General features: G+C 36.5%; 2 protein-coding genes across 4 annotated transcripts; one reads left to right on the top strand and one right to left on the bottom strand.

Moving 5' to 3' along the window:
- Positions 1-358: 358 nt before the first annotated feature.
- On the bottom strand, positions 359-13,941 carry LOC115963458 (DNA mismatch repair protein MSH2). 3 transcript variants are annotated; one of them, XM_031082457.1, is made up of 14 exons: positions 13,692-13,938; positions 13,493-13,542; positions 13,103-13,135; positions 10,499-11,572; positions 9,393-9,947; positions 9,206-9,316; positions 8,997-9,086; positions 8,826-8,897; positions 8,390-8,500; positions 6,141-6,267; positions 3,958-4,160; positions 2,359-2,511; positions 784-1,001; positions 359-686 (listed from the first exon to the last, which is right to left on the bottom strand). In XM_031082457.1, exons 1-13 carry the CDS (start codon positions 13,738-13,740, stop codon positions 801-803), a joined length of 2,829 nt encoding a protein of 942 aa, XP_030938317.1. In that variant the 5' UTR covers positions 13,741-13,938; the 3' UTR covers positions 359-686; positions 784-800. The 3 variants fall into 3 exon arrangements, with proteins under 3 accessions (XP_030938317.1, XP_030938318.1, XP_030938319.1); XM_031082458.1 differs by lacking the exons at positions 359-686; positions 8,826-8,897 and having other exon boundaries at positions 696-1,001; XM_031082459.1 differs by lacking the exons at positions 359-686; positions 784-1,001; positions 2,359-2,511 and having other exon boundaries at positions 4,041-4,160; positions 6,137-6,267; positions 13,692-13,941.
- A 10,630-nt stretch (positions 13,942-24,571) lies between these two features.
- On the top strand, positions 24,572-25,414 carry LOC115964519. Its single transcript, XM_031083815.1, has one exon. It carries the CDS (start codon positions 24,572-24,574, stop codon positions 25,412-25,414), a length of 843 nt encoding a protein of 280 aa, XP_030939675.1.
- Positions 25,415-25,786: the final 372 nt, after the last annotated feature.

The raw sequence follows: 25,786 nt of genomic DNA on the forward strand, positions 1-25,786 counted from the left end.
AGGAGAGAATTGCTTATAGAGCATTGAATGCTTTTTCAAAAAGCCAATCTAAATGTTTAACACCTTCCCACTCTTGCATCATAACCCAAAACCAAGAAGCTTGGCTAAGACAATAAAATGAAGTTAAATTTGATACTTAAACCACAAAACTAAAACCAAGTGACGACTCCCTTATTTTGAGACACCCTCTTCGTGAAAATTTTGGGACACTCACAATACTCTAAAAGAGTCCCTGCATCTAAAATATTTAGATTTCATGACCTTGATCCACTCTGTCTAGAATAGCAAGAAGATTCCAACCTAGTTTTGAAAGCAAAGCTTAAGCTTTATTACGAGCTAATGTTAAAAAGAAGCCATAAACACAAAAGGATCTATCGAATTGTACTTAAAATTTTCCCTCTATAGAATGCTCAATTTTGCCTACTGCATAAAAAGTAACAAAGCAAAGCAAACCAGGGGCATAAGAAGCAAGGCAGATATACATATCTGATTGTTTTCTTGTAGACTTGGCAAAACTACATCCGTGGCTTCAAAAGTTTCAAGCACCAACCCCCAGAGCAAAATGGAAGGGGGGAAAAACCCAAATAATTAAATAAAAAAAAAAAAAAAGAGAGAGGAAAGAAAACACAGCCAGGCTCAGTAACACCATTTCCTGAGTGCCTGCATTTTCACTTCAGATTTCCCTGCTGCAAGAGGAGTGGGGGGGGGGGGGGTAACCAAAAATTAAATGGAAGGCATCTTATTTACAGCAACGAGCTATACACATTCCAAAACACAAGCTACCTCCACTCTAAGGCCGTCTAGAAGAATTGCTGGAGCCAGCTACAGTTTACTGCATCCTTCTGTAACTCATCCTTCAAGTTGTTTACTTGCTGCAGAGCCTGTTTCAAATCCATTTTATCTAACGGCAAATCAGAAAACTCCTTCAGAAACTGGTGAGCCCGGGCAGCACCTCTAGACATGTCATCCTGATCACACTCTCTCTTTCGCTTGGATCCTACCTGTGGATCATAATAACATAATCAGAGAGGGAAGTGGAAGAGAGAGTTCCAACCTAGTAATATGCTTTACAATAACATGGCATCATTTGCTTTTTTTGGTACATGTTCTGGATATTGTTAGCTGTTTTTTTTTTTTTTAGTTATTATTATTATTATTTTTATAGATATAACAGACATCATAAATGGCTATGCTAACTAAATTGAATCTTTTTTGGTCTCAGCTAACAATGTAGAGTGCGTTTAAGAGTTTTTTTTTTTTTTTTTTTTTTCAGCGAATGAACAGTAAAAGCACTGTTCATACACTGTGCAGGAGACAAATTTTACTGTGTAGAGACAAATTTTACTGTTCATACACTGTTTGTATACTGTTCATGGGACCCACAATCACTTTATTCATAAAAAAATATTAAAAATGGGTCCCACGGTACTATTTACACATTTAAAAATTATTTTGCTACAGTGTTTTTCAGTTTTCAGTTTCAGTTTTCAGTTTTCAGCTGTATCCAAACGGACCCGTAGTATCAAAAGAGCAAAAGAAGATAGAAACATGTAGCTTGTCAGATTGTGTAGCACCACATGTTACTGTTCTTTTTTGAGCAATTTTTATGTGTTATTCGTTTGAGCTGGCTTCCAAATTCAGAAAACCATGCTTTACATGGTGTTCATATTTTCCCCACAACTCAACTTACAATGCCTATACGCTCCTGAATCATTCTTTTTATTACTACTAATCAATTTTGACAAGCAACCTATATATCTAACAGAACAAGAAATTTTCTTTTGAGGCTACATCTATTACATTGAAAATGTAATAGGAATATCACATTTATAATCTTAGTTTACCAAACCAAAATTTCTTATAAAAAAGTTGATTAATTTAATAACAGCTGCCATTGCATTTATATATATCCTAGAGTTCCTAAAACACCATTATTTTTTAACATAACTGAAATGGTGACTAGTTTTCGTATCATAATTGTCCCTCCAATGTGCATTATCAAAAGCAACCAAACTTGACAAAATATCTCTCCAAGACTGGTTTAATAGGACACAGTCTCATGTGTTAGCAGGACACTAAGTCTTTATATTCTTTGTGCAGTAAGTGTATCGTGATAAGTGCACCACCTAAGTGGTATAGAACTTGGATTCAGAAAATAGAATGGCATGTAAAACTTCTATAATTGCAACTTTAGAGCATATAATCAATAAATCATCTAATGTAGCATGGCCTGGATTATACTCATAATTGTAATGCATTTATAGTTCATCATTTCATGATCAAGAACCAGGGTTGAAAACAACCCAATTTGAAAGATTATTGCCTTGCCAAACACTGAAAGATTAAAACAGATTGCACCTCTTTTTGGGCATCATTCGTAATGGTTGCAGTAGGTGAGAAATCTTCCAATTCAGCAGCCTTTTCTCTAGCAAGGGTAACCACGCTTTCAGGAAAGTTTGCAAATTCTGCTACATGAATACCAAAACTTTGATCACAAGCCCCTGGCTCGACCTGGAGTGTATGATCAAATATGAAGTCAGAAGTGCATACAATTTTTCTCAAAAATATACAAACTCTAACGTTCTAAGCAAGTTGGACAGAAGCAAACATCTTAGAGTAATTAGGAAAACAATGGAATTATAAGTCTTCAATCTTCTTTAAAAATGTAACAATTTCTTTACACATTTCTGCAAAATCTGTGGACAGTCTTCTCCATGAAACCAAACAACTACTTTATACTGATATTTTAGACCTTATGATGTAAAGTGTAAATATGCAAAGCACATTAAAAAATTGAGATTGGAAATGCCAGAAAATAGTGGGAAAAGATTAAGCAAAAATAGCTTGAAGCGAGATATAAAGAATATTGACTTTTCAACAGAAAATATCTGAAGTGAATTTAAGAATATCTTTGACAATCATTGTTCCGCATATTTTGTCCTCCTCGCCAATTCAATGCTAACCCACCAGATCACTCCACACTTAACAGTCTTATGAAATAAAAGACAGGTGGCAAATTTTATATTCTTTTTAAGGTGATTGTAAAATTCATAGGGGTAACTCATAGCTACCATCACTAACTAGAAATTTGGTCATAGCTTAAATTGCAATACAGAAAAAGGCAAAAGAACTATTTTTGATCTTTCTTTTTAATGAATTTGTCCAGTTGAACTGCATAATAGAAGCATAAAACTAAACTCTGTAGAAAGTTTTGCAAGGGCACTGATCAGTTGACTTTTAGAAACAAAATACAGGAACCTGGATTAATCAATATACAAGTATTGGCAATGATAGTTGTATGATACATTCATTAGAAACCCAGTCATTAACAGTTCCTTTCTGAAGCAGGAGCATAACCAGAAACTATTTAAATATTTTATTTTGGATTTTCATTGAATAATTTTAGATTTTAAGGTTTTTATTTATTTAGTTTGAGTTATGATGGGGATGGAATTTCATATCCTTAGATAAGGATTTGTTTAGTATTTGGATTAGTTTGGATTAGTATTTGAGTTCGATTAGGATTTGTTTTAGGATGTTTATCTTTTTCTTGAGATTCCTAGAAGCTCTAGATGATTTATTTTGTAATCAAACTATTATACGATTATTAATATTATTCAGTGATTATTCATGCAAGGTTTGCATTGCGTTTGGTGTTGAATCCAAACAACCTTAGGTGGTGAAGCCTAAGGTTTACAGTGGGATTAATCTAGGTGGGAAGCCTAGGTTGTCCTGCATCGCTTTCAGCACACAATTCTTCATTAAATTAGAAACTCTCTTTCCCTGACTTCCTTATTTTCTTGGTTTTTGGAAGCCACCTACTTGCTACTTATCAATCCAAAAAAATTAGCACATTAAAGGTTAAAGAGAAGTAAGCTGACCAACTATGGTTGGATTCGTGATGACACTGGAAAATAGTACTGTAAATAACCAAATATTTTTGGAGCATGCATCTACCTTATACAGCATAGTCAACTTGCGACTTGCTGAGTCAATGTGTGCGCTAACATGATAGTTTGCCACACCAACAGTTTGCTTCTCATGGGGCTCATGATTAGGAGTTTCACGAGCTAATGCAGTCAGTTCATGAAAGTGGGTTGCAAACAATGTAGGTGCTTTGATCACCTCAACAAGGTGCTCACAGATGGCCCAAGCTAGACCTGAACACCAAAAGATGACTTGATAAGACATTAATTGAGCCCATAAATGAAGCATGATTAAAATAAAAGCAATTTATGGTTAATTATACAATCAATCAATAAATTATAAATTAATCATTCCATTACTAAGATCCATATTATCAAAGGAACTAAGAACTCGGAATTGAAGTAATATTGTTATTATTGAACATAACTTCAACTAATATGAACAGATAACACAGACCAACATGCAAGAAAGTTCTATGTGACTTAAAATTAATATTCAACCCACACATCAAATATTAAATTTTAAAAGGTCTGATTCATAGTTCTCAGGAATAACATCTCCCAAAGCTCATGTAAAGCAGTAATCCATGAGTGCTTCAAAATGTGCATGACTACCACTGTACCACATGTTCATGCATCTCAGTAATCCATGGTTAGTTTGGCCTGTTCATGCATCTCAGTTTGTATGACTACCATTGTACCACATGTTCAATGATGTGATATTCAGTGTTTCAATAATACACATGAATTAGTCGGTCAGACATTATATGATGTTTACTAGGGTGAGGTTGGTGCAACCATGGCTTTGGCCATGATTTAATAAAATCTAGAAAACATCAATCCAAGGTACTCAACTCTAATAAAACTAAGAAATTTACTCTCTCGCCCTAGCCCAAGGCAGGTAAAGCTTGGTTAAATTGATTTTTGTAAAATCATGCTTGAGTGCCAGTGCTTGGGCCATTGTAAAATTTGCAGGGTATCTACAGAGCTAGGCTGGTAGTTTGGGTTCAATTTGCTTATCACCAACAATGAACACTTGGCCCAAATCAACTGAGACTTATGCCACCTACATCAGGTTGGCTACATGTACATGTATTGTGCCAAAAGTGGCTTGACCATAGAAAAAAATTATGTATAGTGCCATCAATTTATGATATCTGCTTTTTTTGATTTTGCAGTCTATATTTTTCTGCTTTTGGATAAGTGAAGATAATTTGCAGTCAATATGCAGCAATCAAAACAATATATATACATAAAAGTAGAGAATTCATGTGAGAAAACATGAGATTCTACCAAGTGGCGCATTCCATGCAAAGAGAATTGAAATATTTTCAAGTGCCACGTTAGAGATAAGAACAAATTAAATATTGACTTTTTGTTTCATTTCGTTCAATGTTTCAAGGCTTTTCAAATTAAAAAATAAATATTCTTTGTATTTTTGGTTCAATGTATGAAGACTTTTCATCCTTCACATATACACACAAAACTCTTTGCATTTTAATTCACAATTTTCACCTCTTGCACTTCTACCCCTTTATATATACCCACCCATAGCCCTTCATGCCATCCTATGTTAAATACACATAGACAAAAAATGATGTCATTTACCTTCAATCTTTCAACGACACCTACCTAGCTCTAACATTGTTGTTTCATCTAATTCTAACCCATATGAATTGGCTACAACTAAGGGGGGCTGGCATTTTATATTTGACTGACAATGCCAATTACGATTTTGATGTTAAGGTCAGATGTTGTGGGTTTTGAAATTTATGTGATTTGATTGTGTGTGTTTGGAATGTGTATTTTGTTGTAGAATTAAAGAGAAAGAGAAAGACACCTTCCATATCAACTTTAATTTATTCTATAAATTTCCTCCAAAGTTTTATTTTTATTTTTATTTCTCATTACTTCAATTGAATAATTATAATGGATATATGTGTGAAATTTATAATTGTCGTTTTTTATGATGAACTCGTTACAAATAAAGTTCTATAATAATTATGCTACAATACATATACAACATTATCCGTGCATCGTAACTTACTAGTTTTTAAATAATGCATGAAGCTAAAAGAGAAGTATAAGCCGACTATTCAATCTTATTTTGAATGTTCTCACAACTATAAATTATAATATGAGAGAGAGAGAGAGAGAGAGATAGAGAGATGATCAAGTGGGAAGCTATTCTAAAGGTTCTATAATGATACCAACCAAATCCGTCATAAGTTGATGTCCCGCGCCCCAACTCATCAATAATTATCAGTGACTTATCTGTAGCTCCCTTCAATATGGATGCCGTTTCAAGCATTTCTTGCATAAAGGTAGAAACTCCACGTAACTAAAAAGAAAAAGAACACAATTTAACTTCGACAACAAGGAAATAACAAATTATCTTCTTCTGCCATGAAAGAAATCAGTTCAGAAATTGTATAACAGATGTGTAGCATGGAAAACACAAGATGCTCATTACTGGTGAATTAGTGTAGGAATGTAAAATGTCTAAAAAATAATTGTATCATATAACCTGAAAAACTTCTCCCCTAATATCTATATGCTTAGAAATGTATCATGCAATAAACTGATAACATCAGAGTTACTGCTCTAAACATACAAACATATTGGCCAAACCAGCCTATCCTCCTAAAATAAGTTTGGATCAACCTATGAGTCAAATAAATCAAATTTACATGGCCTCATTTCATAAATTTAGTGGGGTGTGTTTGGGATAGGCACATAAACCACATTTATTTAAATCCAAGAAAGCTTTCATTTCATGCAACGTTAAAATAAATTAATATTTCTGATAAACATATTTTGAAATTGTTTTAATGTTGTCAGTATTTTGAACATTTTATAAAATAACGAAGTAGTGGATACTTTTATAAACAACCAAGGAGGGGACTAACTGGTATTAGTCCCCTATTAAAGGCTTAAAATTAATGTCTTCAATTCATTATAAAATAGAAAAATCTTGCATATGGATGACCCCACCCCAAACAGTTAGCAGCTTTTTTAAAAATCTTTTGATCAACACAATTTTATATATATAATTCCTAGATTGGACACACTGTTGTTGTCACTTAATAGTGAATCAAGTCCCTATTTAACTGATTTTGCTATTAAAGCAGCACCTAATTATACGAGTATGAACGTTAAAACTAAATCATGAATTTAGCTCCTTTTGAACTTTCTATATGCTTTAATTATTTTTTCTTTTGTCCTTTTAGGTGGTAGTGTTATAAACAGCACTGTAAAGTCAATAAAAGACATCTGAAATACATTATTCTATAAAATCAGCAGAATTCGTTACATTTAATCTAAAACTCTATGCAGATTGTGTTAAGTGTTAAAATTTAAGAGTAAAAGAGGAAATGTAAAAATTTGTTTGTCCAGGCCCTTCTATGCATGACTCAGAGGCTTGGCTGACTAGTTTGTGTGTGCAAAGTTATTCAGTGTTTCCAAAGTTGTAGCTGATATGGGGAGCACAAAGACAAGCTTATTTTAAATTTTTTTAAAAGTATTTTTTTTACTATTAGTCCTTTGCATTTTATTTTTATTCTTATACGTTAATTAGGTTATTACTCCTACATCCCAAATTGTTAGTCTTCTATTTCATTTTGGGATATCCCAAAATAAAGTCCTCTTTGAAAAGTCAAAAAAGTAATTTCCTAACACACCCTTTAGGCCTTTACTTTATTTAAAAAGTCAATACCCCCTCTTTCATTAAAATTTAAATCAACAAGGTTAGTTTTGGAAACTTGTATCTTTTTGTGGAAAAGACAATCCATTAAATGATGTTCTCTTAAAGAGTTGGATTTTCTAAACAGGCCTAATATGGGACGGAGGGAGTAGTATTTAATTTCCAAGATTCAAGGGTATTATTGTAATTCGATAATGGAATTTTCCAAGTCTATTAGAATTAGGGTTTACTTTTGATAGTCTATATAAGCACACCATTGTACTCCTATAGAGACAAGTTTATGATAAACAAAATTTCGCCTGGAACTTTTTCTAATGGCACGGTGCTGATTCCTACATTTTCTAAGTTTTAACCCAATTGGTGCTGATTCTAAGTAACCCTATGTGCTAATTCCTAGGTTATTTTTATTTTTCTGTTCCTCAATTTTCATGTTTCATCAAGTTTTGGTATTGTCCTGCATCAGTACCAGTGCTGCTGCCTCATTTATCTGAATTCAGCACAAAGCCCTTAGACTGATGAAAAATAATATAGAAACAAAAGAATGATAGAAAGCTTTAAAAAGTACTCCATTTTATGTGTTTCATTAGTGAAACCTACACCAGAAAAAATTATGTAGTGGTAGATAAAACTCTTAAGAAATAAGAACTGCGTAGCAGATCAGTAGTAAAAAATAGCATGAAATATGATCCTAGTAGAATCAATTTAATATATACTAAGGTCAATCTTCAGGAGTCAAATGAGAAATTGTTGCTGAACTCACTTGGCAGTCACCAGCACCCACACGAGCAAAAATGCAGTCACGTACAGAAATGCTAGCTTTGTCACATGGAACAAAAGAACCAACTTGTGCCATCAGAATATTCACACCGACCTGCAAGCACATTATATATAGACATATAATCAAACCCATACAAATCTTAACTAGTAATTGCAGAGTTCGCCGGATTCCCCCATACAATGAGAAAGTACAACAGGTGTCAGTAACTAGAATAGATAGTGAAGTTTACTGTGTTCCAATCACAAAATTAAATGCAACAAGGTGACCAGTTCCTAAATTGGTGTTCATTCCAACAAATCAAAAGAATGAAATACATAAATAGTATCTTGTAGTTACACGTACAGGAGCAACACATGGCAGTTATTTACTCTCTAGCAACTAATAGTGAAGAAGCATGTAATTGAATAATCAATCAAACCTGTCGAATAAATGTGGATTTTCCACCCATGTTAGGCCCGGTAATGATCTGGAACCAACTTTTCCCCCTGACCTGATTTGCAAGGAAACCCCCCCCAAAAAAAAACCATTCCATTTCAACTTTCAAGAGTGGAGAAAAAACAATTTTATAGAGTAGCTTATAAATACTCACAAGTTTACAATCATTTGGGATAAAATTAACCCAGTCTTGAGCCTCCACACAAGGGTGTCTACTCCCTTCTAATATAATATCTCCCTCATCCTATCATAGCCAATTTGACAATAATTTTACAGTAAGTGAACTTTTCTAAAAGAGAATAAAAAAAAAAATCATTACTAATCAGAGAAACCAAAAGCAGCAAATAACTAGTGTCTAATTACCGCTGGAGTGATGTCTGGTCTTGTGTAGGGAGTGGGACAACTAGAAGCCAAATCAGCAAAACTAAGTAAGACATCCAACTCAGAAAGCAACCCAGCTAAAGACCCAAACACCTGTAGAGCAAAACCTTCTTCAATCTAGAAAAAAAGAGTTGGGAATAAGAAACAAGAAATAACTAAGTTTAACTACCTCACAGAATGTTGCTGCAGTTTGAACTACTCGGTTAACCAGCTCTTTTTGACAGTTCTTATACTCCTCAAGTATCTTTTGATATTGGTCACCTAATTTTTTAAGCTTTGTATTGGTAAACTTAACTCCATCCTTTCGAGTTTCAAGGACAATAAATTGAGTGGTGAGCTTTTTCCTTATTTTTGGCTCCTCCTTCTTTGTAATTCTAAAAACATGTCCAAACTGCGTGCCCTTATCTAACTTTAAGGCCTTATCTACGGGCAGATCAAGATCATTAGCAGTTTGTTTATGCAAATTATGTATTTGGCGCTCCAATGACTCTTGTTCATCTTTCAGTGCAGACAGTGCAGGATCATAACTAGAAGAAATCATGTATTCCCCATTCTCAAGTTGATCAAGGTCGACAGAAGTTTCTACAAGACCAATGAACTTATTCAGGTGATCATCATCAGTCCAGAACTCAAGCGGATCCAAATACCTGTCCTTGATCAGTGAGGAAAATTGTCCATCATAATTTTCCAGGGCACTTTTAATGTAGGGAAGTCTTATACTTGACTGCATCCAGAAGATGTGAGGCAAATTATAAAGAGGAACTTTAAACTGCAAGATATCTACTTGTAACATAAACATGTAACTGACTTATCAAATAAGAAAACATAAACATGACTGATTTTAAAGAAAAGCGTGTAAGCTGCATCTAATACCACTTCAAGAAGCCATCATGGTAAGCTTAATGCCAATAATATGCAAAACAAATCACTTCATAATATGCAACCCATTGAACAAAGGAAAACACATCAAGATCACCAAAATCACTTCCCTGAAGACCAATTACCACTACAATTTCAACATAGGCTGAATTTCCATTGCTACAGATCCCATATACCATTCTTAACAAAAGAAATTAATAGATTAAAGAAAAAGTGCCAGTTGACATTATTAGTCAGCAACCAACTAATGGGTTGTTGGTGAACAATATCTTGTCAGTTCAAAAGGAGGGAAAAAGAATAGTTTTTGCTTGCTGCTGGAAAAATTAGCTATACCAACCCAACAACACCAGGACACTACTAAACCCTACCAAATAATGACGATAAACTGGAATTTACCTGGTAAAGTTTTACAATATGCTGCAAACCAACTCTTTTCTTCTCAAGATTGTGCATCAGTCGCTCAATATCTGATATTCTTTTCAGGTGCTGCCTCAGATCTTGGCGAAGAGCAGTATCCTCCACAAATGCTTGTACCAAATCCAGCCTGGAGTTAATTTCCTTTACATCCAGTAAAGGCTGCTTTAGCCACATGTGCAATAATCGTTTTCCCATTCCAGCAGTACAAGTTCTATTCATGAGACCAAACAAACTGAAATTTTTGTTTGCATCTGTTTTGCTTTCCATGACATTCAGTGCCCTCATTGCAGTAGAATCTAGCCTCATGTAACTGTCAAGATTGTACCTACAGATAGTATAATTTCCATAATTGCTCTCATCTGCTAGTAATTCAGCATAAGACAGTAATGCCCCCAAAGCACCAGGTGCAAATTCAAAGGCAGAAACTAAGTCACGAACAGGTTCTTTAGAGCCTTTGACAAGCCTACCAAGATCCTCAACTAAGTCCCTTGTTTTGAACTCAGTTTTCTTCCTCTCAGTTAACATCACTCCACATCTAGTCAAAGCATCATGTAAGTTCCTACTTTCCTTGGATTTGCCACTCTCAATAGGCAGAAGGCATTCCTTACAACCAAGAGCAACCAAAGTTGACTCCGTATTTGTAAAGTGGCTATCATCAAGAAATTCAGCCAACCCAAGTACTCTCTTTGTTAAATCAATGTAACTTAACCCTATAGTGCACCCATTTTCACGGAAGTAGGGTGATAGTGCGACAACAACAGGGGAATCCTGCATCTCATTGTTGGCAAACAAAACATCTTCAAAACTACCAAGATTTCCAGGAGTTCCACTTTTCACCAGTCTCCAGTTTGAACCACTGCCCTCATAGAGCTCAAGAGTGTGGTCTGTTCTCTCCAGGAGAAGATCACGGGCTATTGTTTCGAACATGTTTTTGCTAACACTTACACTTGAAAGGGAATCGGATCCGCTGCCCAATTGTCGTAAAGCAGTAGTAGTGTGATAGTAGGTCTTTGCAATAAAAGTTGCATTTTCACCATGAGCAGTATAATAGTCCTGAATGATTTACACAAACATGTATAAAATAGGCAACCAAATAATGCATATAACAATAAAAATTTGAGAAGTTATAGAGAAATTCTAGACAGAAGAGTAATCCCCATAATAAAGCAACCAAAGAATTATAATTACCAGGAAAGAGATAATTTCTTCTGCTTTTTTTTTTTTTTTTTCCGCTTTCCTTATGCATAAAGCCCTTCTTTGATTTTTCTAATGAAATTATTTACTAATAAAAAAAAAAAGTGACCATATGGAGCAGGCACTGTACTAATTATGTTGAACTTAATCAGAATTGAATTTACAAACACTAATAAATGAGAATGTAAGAACAATAAGAAGAGAGAGAGAGCAGAATTTCCAAATGTTCGGTACATATGACCAGGTAATCCAAAAAAATGCCTACTTATAAGCCTCAAAATACTGCCGAGAACAAGGTTGAAATACTATTTCACTACAAATGAGAAGCTAGACATCATGCAGCAGAGCAACATTTAGACATGCCCCCCACCCCCTGGATGTGGATATTCATAGACAACACAGTGCAAAGTAAGCCATAAACACCCAAATATGTCAAGCAATGATGTACATCTCTTTGAGGAAGGAAACAAAATGATATTCATAATTACCAGTAGATACATCAAGAATGCTTCCACGGACTAATATATAGTATATTTTAAACTTCCAAAGGGTGTTATTGAACTAACTTTATCATGACATCAATGGTTTGTAGCCTACTAGGAATAATGGTACTCAATCCATTATGATTACAAGACCTATGAGGTAAACAGTGGAACCTCTTTTGCTGCATTTCCCTGCACCTTCAGACCTGTGGTCTATTGTATTTTCTTTATTTGGTGTATTCTGGGTTATGCTGGAAACGGTGGCTTAATGCAGTTGTTGGCAAGGAAGGATCCAAAGTAAAAGGGGTGTAAAAGCTTGGAAGATTGTTCCTCTGTGTTTTGTGGACTACATGTGAGAAAGGAACAATGGGATATTTGATGAAGTTTAATGTCCTACTCACATTATTAAGCAGTCTTTGTTAAGGTTCTTGTTTGATTGAATAATTGCATTAGCCAACATCCAAGTTGTATCCTTTGTAGCTTTTAAAGATCTTTTGAACTTCACTGTGTAATTATTTGAGGCCATTTGGTACACAGCCTGTGTATTCCAACTCTTCCTTTGTTCTAATAAACTACTTTATTCATTAAAAAAATCACGGATGTGACTGTTTTACAATCTATGGCAAGCCCTACAAACAATAACAAGCCACAAAAAACAATATAAAATAAATAGGAAAAAAAAAAAAAAAAAAAAAAAACTAGACTGGTAACCTTTACAAACACTAACGACATCAAACAAGTTGCAGCTATAACATAGTTGAGACATTTTGAATCTTCAATTTAGGTCCATCCAAATTATGAGAGGCAAAAGGACATAACCAATATGACAACATTAAAAGGTAACAAGCACAGTAAGGCAGAAAACATTGCGAAAACAAGACAAAAAGAAGTTCAGATTTGAACTGACCCTGCGATCAAAGAACCGTACAGCCCTTGGGTCCTGCAATAGAATTATTAAAACAGGTAGAATAAGTACAGTTCCTTAGGATTATTAAACAACATTTACACCTACCCTCTTTTTGGTTACCCAAAAAAAAAAAAAAAAGGTTTAGAAGTAACTAACACTAATCAGTAATCTTAAATAACCCATTTCTTTTTTCTTTTCTTTTTTCATTTTCTAAATGCCTAAGCAACCAAAGAGAGCCAAAGCCCCAGAATCTGTAAAATTTTCACTTTATCTGAGTTGAGCTTTCCTATTCATTTAAATAAATAAAACCCCCAAAATTAATTTCCTTCTCTTTTGGCCTCATTTTCCCGGCAACCAAACAGAATACTAGGGGTTAATAGAGACACTTACATTGGGTAGCTTCTTGAAGAATGAGAGGAACCCTTGAGCTTGCTTAGCATCTACCAACACAACACCACAATACAAAAATCAATCGCCAAAAAAAAAAAAAAAAAAAAAAAAAAAAAAAAAAAAAAAAAAAAAGAAGCAAAACCCAAAATAGAAATGATAGAGGAAAAAGCTAGGGTTTCTTTATTGTCTTAAATTTTACCGAGTTTGAGCTCAGGAAGCTTGCTCTGCTCCTCAAAATTCCCTTCCATTACTGTTTGTCTTTTAGAGAAATGGCTTTTGGAGCCTCTGCAATAATTAAAAAGTTAGCGTTGCTGTTAATATATATACATGTTATATATTAGGGTTCTTGAGAATCGAGAGATGGCGGGAAAGGAATTTGGCGCGGAATATTTTGGGGGCGCGTGTGCTACACGCTCCACGAGCTGTGTGTGGCTTGGTTACACCGAGCGTGCGTGCGTGTGCACAATCAAAATTAGGGGGAAAAGCTTCGGAGTTAGTTGGGTTTAAGGGCTGGGCCACTTAAAAGTGCCCAAACTCGGTCCATTCTGTACTTTAGATTGGGCTACGCTGAGCTATCTACTCTACATACTTTTTGTTTTTGTTTTTTCGTTTTTTGTTTTTGAGAAGAAATTCATTCAAATCAAAGAGGCCGAACTAGATAATCAATATTTGATGGTACATCTTCCATGTTCGGGTGACAAAATTTCCCTTTCTAGCCAGAGAATGAGTTACTACTTTCCTTTCTAGTTAGAGTATTACAAAGTGTTTAGAGGTCTAGGGGAGGAAAGAGTTCAAGCTGCAGGGGTTAGCAGCGTGTTATAATTATTTATCAAAAAAAAAAAAAAACTAGAGTATTACATTATGAATTAAAGGACCATCCAAAGTAAAAGATGGTTACTTTTTGGATTGAGAGATTTTATGAAGATTTGCTAGAAATAATTGCTACATACGGTGTGCAACAAACATTCAACCAACTGTTGTTGACAAATTTTGGGGGTAAAAAGATTTTTTCCTTTATCTTCAGGGTAATTAATAATTTCCCTATAAACTTTGAAATTAAGTGATTTCCCCTCCTAGAGTAAGCCCTTAGAGCATTCACAATGAGGTTGCTAAAATGACTATTCCTCCTAGAGCAAGCCCTTAGAGCATTCACAATGAGGTTGCTAAAATGACTAAATAGTTATTTTAGCAACTCAAACACTAAAACACACTCTTTAGCAATGTTGACATTTTAACTCATTGTTTTAATATTTTGCTTCATTTCTACAATGGGCTGCTAGAGAGATAGCAGCTCATTGTAGCAAGTTGCTATAATTTTTTATTAATTTCTTTATTTCTTTCTCTTCTCCATGTCTCTTTTCTCTCTCACTTCTCCTCTCTCTCTCTCTCTCTCTCAGTAACACATCATGCTGAGCCAATCCTCCGATCTTAGGCCTCATCAGAGCCGCGATGTAGTCCGGCAAGATCATGAGGACGAGTCCGCCATGATAGGCCAAGAATGTATTGACCCCCTGTGATGAATTAACCAATTAATTAGCCAAGTTAATTAATTAATTCAATTTGCATGCAATAAGCGTGGTAGTACAAACAAATCACCAACTAAGTTAATGTGCAGCGGAAAATAAAGTTGACACGGTGATTTGTTTACGAATAAGGAAAACCTACACAGTAAAAACCCCACTGGGTGATTTTAAGATCACCACTCTTGAGAATTCACTATTATCACAACAAGCGGTTACAAGTAAAAGAATATCAGTACCTTATGCCAACTTACAGTTGAACCTTTACCCTAATACCTAATTGGATTTATTCTGTAGTGACAATCTCTCCTTTTAATGCACGGCCTCCAGTACGTGACTAACCAATTTGATGCGCGGATCCCAGTATGCGGCTTACTCACCAACTTGAGAAAGATGTTAGCTACAAAGTTCTTCAATTCATCAACACGATGAAGATCACAAAGTTCATTGGTTACAAAACCCTACGGTGTACAAACACAGTAGCTTCTTGAATAGAAAAATGAACTAGGGCATATGTCTCTGGTTCACAATATGCTTGTGAAAAACTTTTGCATTGAATTGCATTAGCTGTGACGGCTTTTAAAACAATCCTTATATATGTTTATGGTTATGAAAAAAAGAAAGCTCAAACATCTATTTACGGATTGGAGTGAAATCAGTTTTGAAAAACTGAATTTCATAAACCTCAATAGATACCTTATCTGTAGAGTAGCTGTCGAGTATCGGGCTGAAACAACTTTTTAAACCTCGATAGATACTAGCTATCGAGTTAGCTATCATGTTTTAAAATCTAGCACTTTTTCACTTGATTTTTGGACAGACTTGCATGGCTATAACACTTAAACTTGAAACCTTGTTCTTTAAAGTATTAAACACATCCTAGAGCTACCCAATTATAAGTAAAGTGCATTTTGTTAAAGGATTAGCCAATTTTATATCAACATATGTTCCTAACAATGATTCACATATGTCCTAATACGTCGAAGACAGCGGTGATGGTGCTCATGATCGTCACCAAGAGATGGTGGTGATTGGCAAAGACCATGTCCGAAAGCAAGGAGGAATAAAAAATGATTGACAAGTTTTTGTTGCCATTGAGAAGTTTTTGCCGATTCCTTGTTATTATCTAAAAATTCTTCCTTTAATTTGATTTCTTTTGCTTCGGCTTGGTGGCAGTGGTGGTAGTGGTTGATTTTGGGTGTGGGTTTCATGGGGTGGTGGTTGTGGTGGTGATGGTGGAGGTGGATTTTAGGTGTTAGTGTCATGGATAGGTGGTTGTGGTGGTGGTGGTTGATTTTGATCATGGGTTTCATGGATTTGGTGACTGTGGTGATGGTGGAGAGGTGGAAGAGGAAGGTTTGTGGTGATTGTGCTATGTTTGTGGTTATGCTATGTTATGGTGTGTTTGATTTCAGTGAGAGGTGAGTCATGGTGACTGTGCTGTGTTTGTGGTTATGGTTGAGAGGTGGAAGAGGAAGGTTTGTGGTGGCTGGATTGTGGGTTTTTTTTTTTTTTTGCTGAAATGGTTTGTGGTTGTGGCTAGTGGGGCAACTGTGGAAGTGGTGGAAGTGGCTGTTGTTGTTGTGTTGTGATGGTTTTTGTGGTGATTGTTTATCATTATTTTAATGAGTTATTAATATTATTTTAAATGAGTTCCTAAAAATATAAAACTTTTGTTGTAAGGTGTATTATAAAGTGGGTTGTTAAAATAGAAAAATTAGTATTTTGAGTTACTAAAATCTAAATTTTATAGAATCTTTGCTATGAATGCTCTTAGGGTAGGCCATTTAGGCCATCTTCTAAAGCCCCATATTAATTATTAGTTTTACTAAAAAATATCATTAATGAGTTGTTTATTTTATTTTCCACTCTACTAAGTGTGTGTTTGATTAGAGATGAAATATAGTGGATGAAAAACTTTGGAGAGAATGGAAAGGAAAACTTTTTAGAGTGTTTTTGGTTGGGTGGAGAGGAAGGAAAATAAATGGTGGGGTTTAGGTGTTTTGTCTCTAGGCCCACCAAAAAGTTTTCTCTCCAAATTGGAGAGAAAACTAAAAGGAGAAAATTAGGCTATTTAATAGACAAAAATACCCATGTACAACATTTTTTTTGTTTTGTTTTTGGGTTCTGTCTTGGGGACGTTGCCTCCCTTTTTTCTTTTCCTATCTTGGGTTGGGCGTTGCCTTCTTCTTCTACTTCCTTTTTTTTTTTTTTTTTTTTTGGATTTCCTAGGCGTTGCCTTCTTCTTTTTTTGTTTTTTTTTTTCTTTTTTTTGTTTAACTAGACATGATTTTTTTTTTTTGGATATGATTTTTTTTTAATGAATTGGGTGATATTTTTTTTTGGTTGTTTGTCATTTATTTGTTTTAATTGGCTATCATTTTTTAACAATAGTATATGAGTAAATTTATACAAACTCACTTTTATCATCTCTTAACTTTTCCATTTCCAACCAAACAAAATTGAGAGAAATTAAAATATTTTCTATCCTCCCACTTTTCCACTCTTCCAACCAAATGAACCTTAAGACTTCCAATATTGTGGGCCATTAAATATCCAACCCAATTGAAACTGTAGATAAAAGGATTTGTTGTAAATGTGCCAAATTATTATTGATGATCAATTTCCTATAGCAATTTTGCATTTAAATTTTTGTAAATAAGTCTCCAGTGTTAGGATTAATACCCTAAAATCCTCTTGTATGATACAATGTATGACATTATGTATGACTTAATGTTGTGATTAATAAAGTTGTTTTTATTATTATCTGAAATAATGGTAACATAAATATTCGGATATTATCATATAGTCCATGAGATGCATAGTATGTGATTTATGTGATTTAGTCACAGAAAATATAAGTCACAAGTTCTTTGTAAACTCAAAATTTTAGTTCGTAGTCGGTGATGAAATTGGGCATTTCATCTACGAAGACTATAACATATCAACTAAGATGATTTGTTTTGATCATGGAAGTGGAAACTTCTAGTTGATGTGTTGATATGTTTTAAGAGTTAAGATATATTGAACTGGACCGCTATGAGATTTATTATTTTTCTAACGACTGTCAAATGAATAATAAATCTCACGACTTCTATTTACATGAACTCTTAATCCTGAGAGAATAATAGACCTGATTACAAAGTTTAAGTTGATTTGATATATCGGGAGTGAGAACTAATGTAACGGTCAAAACCTCAATATGTTGGGCAGCCACATTTAGTGTTAATGGAACATATATTCTCAAGATGGAATTCATAATCTCTTAACGGAGATATAAAATATTCTCTTGAGATAAGTTTAATGGGTTCGGTTATTCAGAGAGTTAGGCCTAACCATTTTGGTAAGAAATTACTAAAGTATATATTTATGAAATTTGATTTCATAAATATATGATAAATAACTTAAAAAGATTAAACCGGGTACTCAAGAATTAAGATGTCGTAATTTACAAAGTGGCAGTCTACATTCATGACTTTGTATTACTATGAATATTTTATGAAGGGGTTGCATGTATAATAAAATATTGGGATATAATTTATTAATAAGACTTAGAATGCAATTATATTTATATAGTGGTATTAAATATAATTAATGGTAACTTTGAACTTGTCAAGAGTTGACAGAAAAACCCAAGACTCATTGGAGCTAGAGTCTTATTTGTTCATTTTTTGTCCCACTCCAAGCCAAACACTAAAACCCAATTGGAAAGGTCCAAAAGGCTAGCCCAATTAGATAATCAGTTATGTGAAGAGAAACATACAGAATTTTTAAGAACATGAAATGGTGTGTATGTTAGTCTAAGACTCTCTTTCATTATCCTAGAACAAACTAATTGAGAGACCTCATTTCTTGGGCACAAGTGGAATTGGAGTGAATAGTAAAAGTGTTTTCAAGAACTTCTGATCTTCGGTTTTTGAAATTCACCACACCAAGGTACACTCTCCTATACCTAAATTCTGAAACTTAAATAGTACATGTTAACAATTGTGAATGAGGTAGATTCGTTAATTTTCCGTTGCGTACATTCATATTTCCAACATCCAGTATGGTAGATTTTCAACTTTAGTCATTGAATCTTTCAGCATACTGTGGTGGGCCCTTTTTGCAACTGTAGGCTGGGCTGTCTCTTGCCACGTTATGGCCTAATGATTCTGGGTAGGAGAGTCAGGACTGGCTTGACTACAACACACCCCAAGCCAGTTTGTACATGAGCTAGAACCCCTTTTCTAAGACCTTGGACACATGCCCATGGCGGATGAAACTGTTACAAAAAAGTTATGGCAGGCAGGTGTAATACGACAATAATAAGAAGAATATGTTTACTGTTAGCCAAAAAAAAAAAGAAGCTAAATCATGATCTTAGTAAAGGAGGAGATAATGCAGTGATATAAATGTAGCAGAAATGAGTTAATAACAATGATAAAAAAAAAAATAATAATATTAATGTTTGATCAATAAAATAAAAGGAAGGATGATTAGTCTGCTATGCTTGAGTTCTCAATGGAGTCAAGTCTAGGAAGGGAACCACCTTTCAAAGTGGGCAATCTCACTAGGACGTCTTGCCATAGAAATGCCCACTTTGAGAGAATAGGCCTAGATGGTTTTTCCTCAAATTCCTTAATCCTCACTAGAGAGTAGGCTTTTAAAGGGAGAGAAAGGAACAACCTATTGGTACATGTCTACTATCATACTCTTACTCACACTCTGTTTTCCCTCTCTAGTTCCTTTTTTTCTCTCTCTGGTTCCTTTTTTCTCTCTCTAAGTTTCTTGCTTTCCCTTTTATCTATCACTCCTTTTATTACTTCTTTTTTCTTTTTTTTTTTTAATATCTTGTGTTTTTCTTCCCCTTTTCTCTGTTCTCCTCCGTTCTCCTCTCTTTTGCCTCCACTGTACACAGTTAAGGCCCTTTTTTTATACTGCCTGTCGTGATAAGTTTTTGCTGTTTTGCTCCTTAACTGCCTTTATCTTGGTATAGGTGTCATTCCCAGAACACCCATTGGTCTATCGGCTACCCAGCCATCATCACTTACCTGTGCTGGCCTTATCACATCCCATTCCCAAACAAAAGAGTTTTATTTTGTTTTCTTACTCACCATGGCATTCACATCCAGATAAGGGTGGACATTCTCTCTTACTATCCTCTATGGCATGCACCTAATGGTTCCAACTTATCTTTCCATCTTTTGGGTGGTATGTCATCCCAGTAAGACATTTCCCCCAAAAGAGCTTGAGCGGGAACCCCAAAATAGGCTTTCTCATTCTCCCCACTACTAGACCATACCCTTTCTTACCTCTGACCCATGGCCCACCACTCCTATGTTGGTTGGGTACAAGTGTGTGGTGTCTGAGTCATGTGCGTGCTCTACTTCCATGTGTGTCCATGGCTTGTCTGTTGTTCATACGATTGCCATGACCTGAGGGCTTATCTGCACATTCTACTACTCGTTCTTGACCTCTTGTGGCGTGGATGAGTCTTTGGACTTTCATTCTTTATGTCTTACTTCTTTCCTGGGCTAGGTCTTGCTTGATTGTCGGCCTTTCCTTCTTCAATCCATCCCTTAACATCTTTGCGAGTCAATTTACATTCCTGCCATGCCACTCCGTTGTTCCTGCCATGTTATTATCTTGTGTTTGCTGGGCCTCTTTTGAGCCTGCTGTATGCCTTCCTCCTGCTTAACTCCAGTAGTCCAGTACTATCATTGGGCTTGTATTCATGCTGTTTTGGGCTTCCTTGGCCCATTTCATCGCTTTCGAGCTCCCTTGGCTCATTTTATTCTTTTGGGCATCCTCGGCCCATTTCATTTCCTTGGGCATCCCCGGCCCATTCCAATCCTTCATTCCCATGGGCTTTTGTTAAGTCTTTTGGGTTTCCCTGGTTCAAGTTACCATATCCTTTACTTTCGGGGCTTATAGGCTTTTCCACCAACCCCTATTCATTTAATTCCTTCCTTTGGGTTCCTTCGGCCCATTCTTGCTTGCTTTCTCATAATGCCCATGAGTTTACTACTTCTTTCTTCAGGCTTCTTTGAGCCCGTTTGCTTTCTTTGAGGCGCTTTTGCTATTTTATAGGCCTATAGTCTATTATTTATGCCATTCGAGCTTAATGGTTTTTTTCTTAAGTTGCTAATTCTTCTTCTTTGTTCCCTCCTATATTGTTGGACCTCTTCCTATTATTGGGCCTCCTTGCCAAAGTGGGTATCAACACATACTAAACAATCTCTTTCTCTCCCTCAATACTAAAATCACAATTGGAAGTTAGAATTTATCTTCTTTTCCTTCATCATGCATTGTCTTACCCAAAGTAAATTAATATTATATATATATATATATATATTATATAAAAAAACATAACAGATTGTCATTATTTTTTGGTTAACTTTTATGTTTGAACTTTAAATTTGATATATATATATATATTTTTATATATATAGATTTAGCCTTGGTTTGGTGTTGGTTTGGTTAGTATTAATTCATTAAGTTATGTGTTGAATAAATTAGAGTGATTTTATGTTTAAAAATTTGTTAGGTGATTTTATGTTCTAAATTTTATTTGATTCTTCTCATGCTATAATTTAATTAGCAATTTTGCATTTTAAAAAGTAATAATAATTTTTTTTTTGGTCAAAAGTAAGAAGAGTTTATTTTAAATAAAAAAACATACTGGATTCTAAATGTAAAATGGCCCAGAAAATAAATGTTGCCTTAAATCTTAAATTGTATTGAGCCGGCCTTGTTCACTCCTTTGACATCAGAAACTAGCAAATACCCCCTACCATCAAAATCTATGTTTTTTCTAAGGCAAGATCTATGTTAAACCCTAATAAAATCTTTTGATTATTGAAATATTCTATTATGTAATGACTAAAACACCCCCAACTTATTACTAAATCTCAAAAATACCTCCAGCTCAAACCTGGGTCAAAAATACCTCGATCAATCAGACCGTCGAAACTTAGACAAAATGTCTTTTGTGAGCTGCTTCAATACATACAATCTTGAAAACTTGAATAACAATTATAGACTCAATAACTATTACATTTTCATAAATTTCTTCAATTTAAAATCTAACAAGTTTTTACTATCAAATATATAATAGAATGATTAGAAATCATCTTAAGACTTCCAGAAACCTTAAAAAAATATCCAAATCAAATTATAACGCGTACCTATACCCATTCTTAAGTGCACCATCGATCGATCGTTATCTACTTATTGATGCAATGTGAAAACCGATGCAATGTGAAAACCACTCACGACAAATAATGATTAGTAACAAATTATTGAACAAGTGGTCTACTGACGTAAATTGATAATTTATAAAACTTAGTAATATATATATATATATATATATATATATATATATAATATGGATACTTCAAATTCCTAAATTTCCATTAATCCCTTATTTGATTGCTGTAGAATTTCTCATCATCATCTAATGAAAATGGAAGCTCATTGAAAGCATTTCGGATTTTGTCACGTGTTGCACCATAAAATAAAAGTTTCAAATTTATCTTCCCTTTTTTTCACAAGGATAATAGAAATAACGTTGCTTTTGTTGCAATATGTAGGGGTGAAATTCCCAAAACTAACAATGGGCCTGGGGACCCACACGAAGCTTAACCATGACCCAACGGGGAATAGGGGCCTAAATGACTTCTGGCCCAACCCTGTTGAGCCTGGTTCGTTCTAGAAGACGTCCGAGGAGGAATGCCTCCTCGATCACGCAAATATGGGCCCAATGAGCGTCCCCTCCACATTGAAGAACCCATCCAGGCGAACGTGGGTAGGAGGGTGAGCCTCACGCAGCAGGAAAGAGGAAAATGTAAGACATCAGGGAGAAGCCACAACTGCCGCATTAAATGCAAGAAAGTTACCTTTTCAGCCGCATTAATGTGGAGAAGACAGGCGAATAATGTTACATTGGCCAGTGCAACTCACAGAAGGATAAGAGAGATGTCCGATGGGACAGGCACTCAAGTGAAGGTCCAGATGGCTAACAAGTGTAAGGTTCTTATCAATTAAAGGAGGCTATATAAGAGAAGGAGATCCCCATGAAGAGGGGATCGGAGAATTAAGAAAATAGAGAGAGAGAAAGGTGAAAGAACTCTATAGTCTGTAAACGAAGTAAGAGGTGCACTTATACGTTTCCTCGGACCGATATCCTATTAAACGTAAATGGAATATTCTTACGTTCAACATGTTGCATGGCGTACATCTAACTGACGTTCACTTCGTCTAGTCCTAGCTCTGTAACCCACTCTCTACAAATTCATTGTCTGGGGATTTTTGGGCCAGAACCACTTACTTGCTGGGCCTGGACCCCAAAAACCGCCCCTACAATTGGCGCCGTCTGTGGGGAAAACTTGTGTCTCGACAAGTGAAACAGTAAGAGATGGAAGGATCAGGTCTGCGCCAAACCAGACGTGCAGAATCTTAACGGCAGGACAACTTTTTAAATCTTGAACGAGGGAAGGACCAAGATAATCAACGAGAGGGCAGTGTGAACACCTCTCACACGAGTAGAAGCCGCTCAAAAGGGAAAGATCATGCATCCCATAAGCAGAACGAGCGAAAGGCTCTACAACAAAAGATTGATGATTTGAAGAAGAAGCTGCGTCGAGCGCAGTGAAAACGTCCTTCACCTGGCTCGGACACTAGCAGTGATAAGGATGGCGAATACAGGCGAAGGTCAAGAACCCCTCCGAGCGAGACTTTTTCCTATGAGGAAGAGTGGCCTTGCAAACGCGGCCACAAAAGCCTGTCTTACCAAAGCCTGGCCAATGATGCCATGAGCAAGGCCCTGGATTGCATCTCCCAGTCGCCATTCACACGTAGAATAGAGAGGGCAGTGCTTCCTCGGCGGTTCAATCAATCGATGTTTGCCATATACAATGGTCGGACTGACCTAGTGGAGCATGTAAGCCAATTCAACCAGAGGATGACCGTCCACTCCAGGGATGAGGCCCTAATGTGTAAGGTGTTTCCATCCAACTTGGGACCCATGGCGATGAGATGGTTTGATGCCCTCCCGCCGAATTCCATAGATTCCTTTAAACAGCTGACGCAGGCTTTTGGTTCCTGCTTCATCACCAGCACTAGAGTCCCTCGGCCCCTCGACTCCCTTTTATCTTTGTCCATGCGGGAAGGAGAAACGCTGAAGGCCTACTCGGACAAATACTGGGAAATGTACAACGAGATAGAAGGAAATTACGATGACGTCGCCATTAGTACGTTCAAAAGGGGCTTACTGACAGAGCATGGCTTAAGAAAGTCCCTCACTAGGAAGCCAGTCACCAGCGTGTGCCAACTCATGGGCAGAATAGACAAGTACAAAAGGGTCAAGGAGGACCAGCAGATGGAGAAGGGTAAAGCGAAGGTTGTCCCTTAGGAGAGGAGGGACTTCAGGTCGGACCACTTTAACAGGCCAAGAAGGGACTACGCGGAACAGTCCGGACCTACTGAGGCTCAGGCAGTCCATGCTGTGTTCCGAGAACCGTTGCACAAGATCCTGGAGAAGGTGAAGTGCGAACCCTTCTTTCAGTGGCCGAACAAGATGGCAGGCGACCCCTCAAAACGCAATCAGAATCTGTACTGCGCGTACCATCAGGAGCCCGGTTACACCACCGACGATTGCAGGAATCTGAAAAACCATTTGGATCGGCTTGTCCGAGAAGGAAAGCTGAGGCATCTATTGCACCGCCCTGAACAGTCAAATGTCGAAACCAGACAAGACACATTGAGGCCACCCATTGGCACAATAAATGTCATTCTTGCCGCACCTGGGAAAACCGGTTCCAGCCCTTTCAGAGTAATGTCAATGGGCAGGTTCCCGACGGAGCCAGACGAAAGGGAATCCAAGAGAGCCAGAGTGAGCGTCACGCCATTAATTGGGTTCACGGAGGAGGACAAGCAAGGAACTATTCAACCCCATGAAGATGCCCTAGTCGTGACGCTCAGAATAGGAGGTTATGACGTGAAAAGGGTGTTAGTTGATCAAGGCAGCGCCGTGGAGGTAATGTACCCGGATTTGTATAAGGAGCTGAACTTGAAGCAGGAAGACCTGTCGCCATACGATTCACCCCTGGTCAGCTTTGAAGGAAAAATCGTCATCCCGAAAGGCATGATTAGGCTGCCTGTGCAAACAGACTCAGACGTAATGGAAGTGAACTTCATTGTCGTAGATGCATACTCCCCCTACACAGCTATTGTGGCCCGGCCATGGCTTCATGCACTAGGGGCTGTGTCGTCAACTTTGCACCAAAAAGTGAAGTATCCGTCAGGAAGTCAAGTCAAAGAAATAATAGGGAACCAAGGAATGGCCAAACAATGCATGGTGTCGGCAATCTCACGACGACCAAATAGCGAACCTTTCACTTCAGCCGAGAACGGCTTATAGCAATCAATGACCCCGGTCCCAACTGCGGGTAGTGGAGGATCAGCCATGGAGGTGAGCTGTGAGGAGCTGGAGAAAGTGCTCGTTGGATCAGACCCTGAGAGGTTTTTTCAGATCGGCTCGGAATTACCAGCACAGGAGAAGTCAGCGCTAATTGATTTTCTTCGACGGAATGAGGACGTATTCGCCTGGGATCCCTATGAAGCCCCCGGGGTTGACTCAGATCTCATATGCCATCACCTTAATGTTAATCCGGCCATAACACCAAAGAAGCAACCTCTTCGGCGCCTGTCAAAGGAACATGCAGACGCTATGAGAGAAGAGGTCGCAAAATTGAAGAAAGCTGGGGCTATTAAGGAAGTATTCTACCCCGAA

Source organism: Quercus lobata, chromosome 10, assembly GCF_001633185.2.
Source record: "Quercus lobata isolate SW786 chromosome 10, ValleyOak3.0 Primary Assembly, whole genome shotgun sequence".
Classification (NCBI taxonomy): Eukaryota; Viridiplantae; Streptophyta; class Magnoliopsida; order Fagales; family Fagaceae; genus Quercus; species Quercus lobata.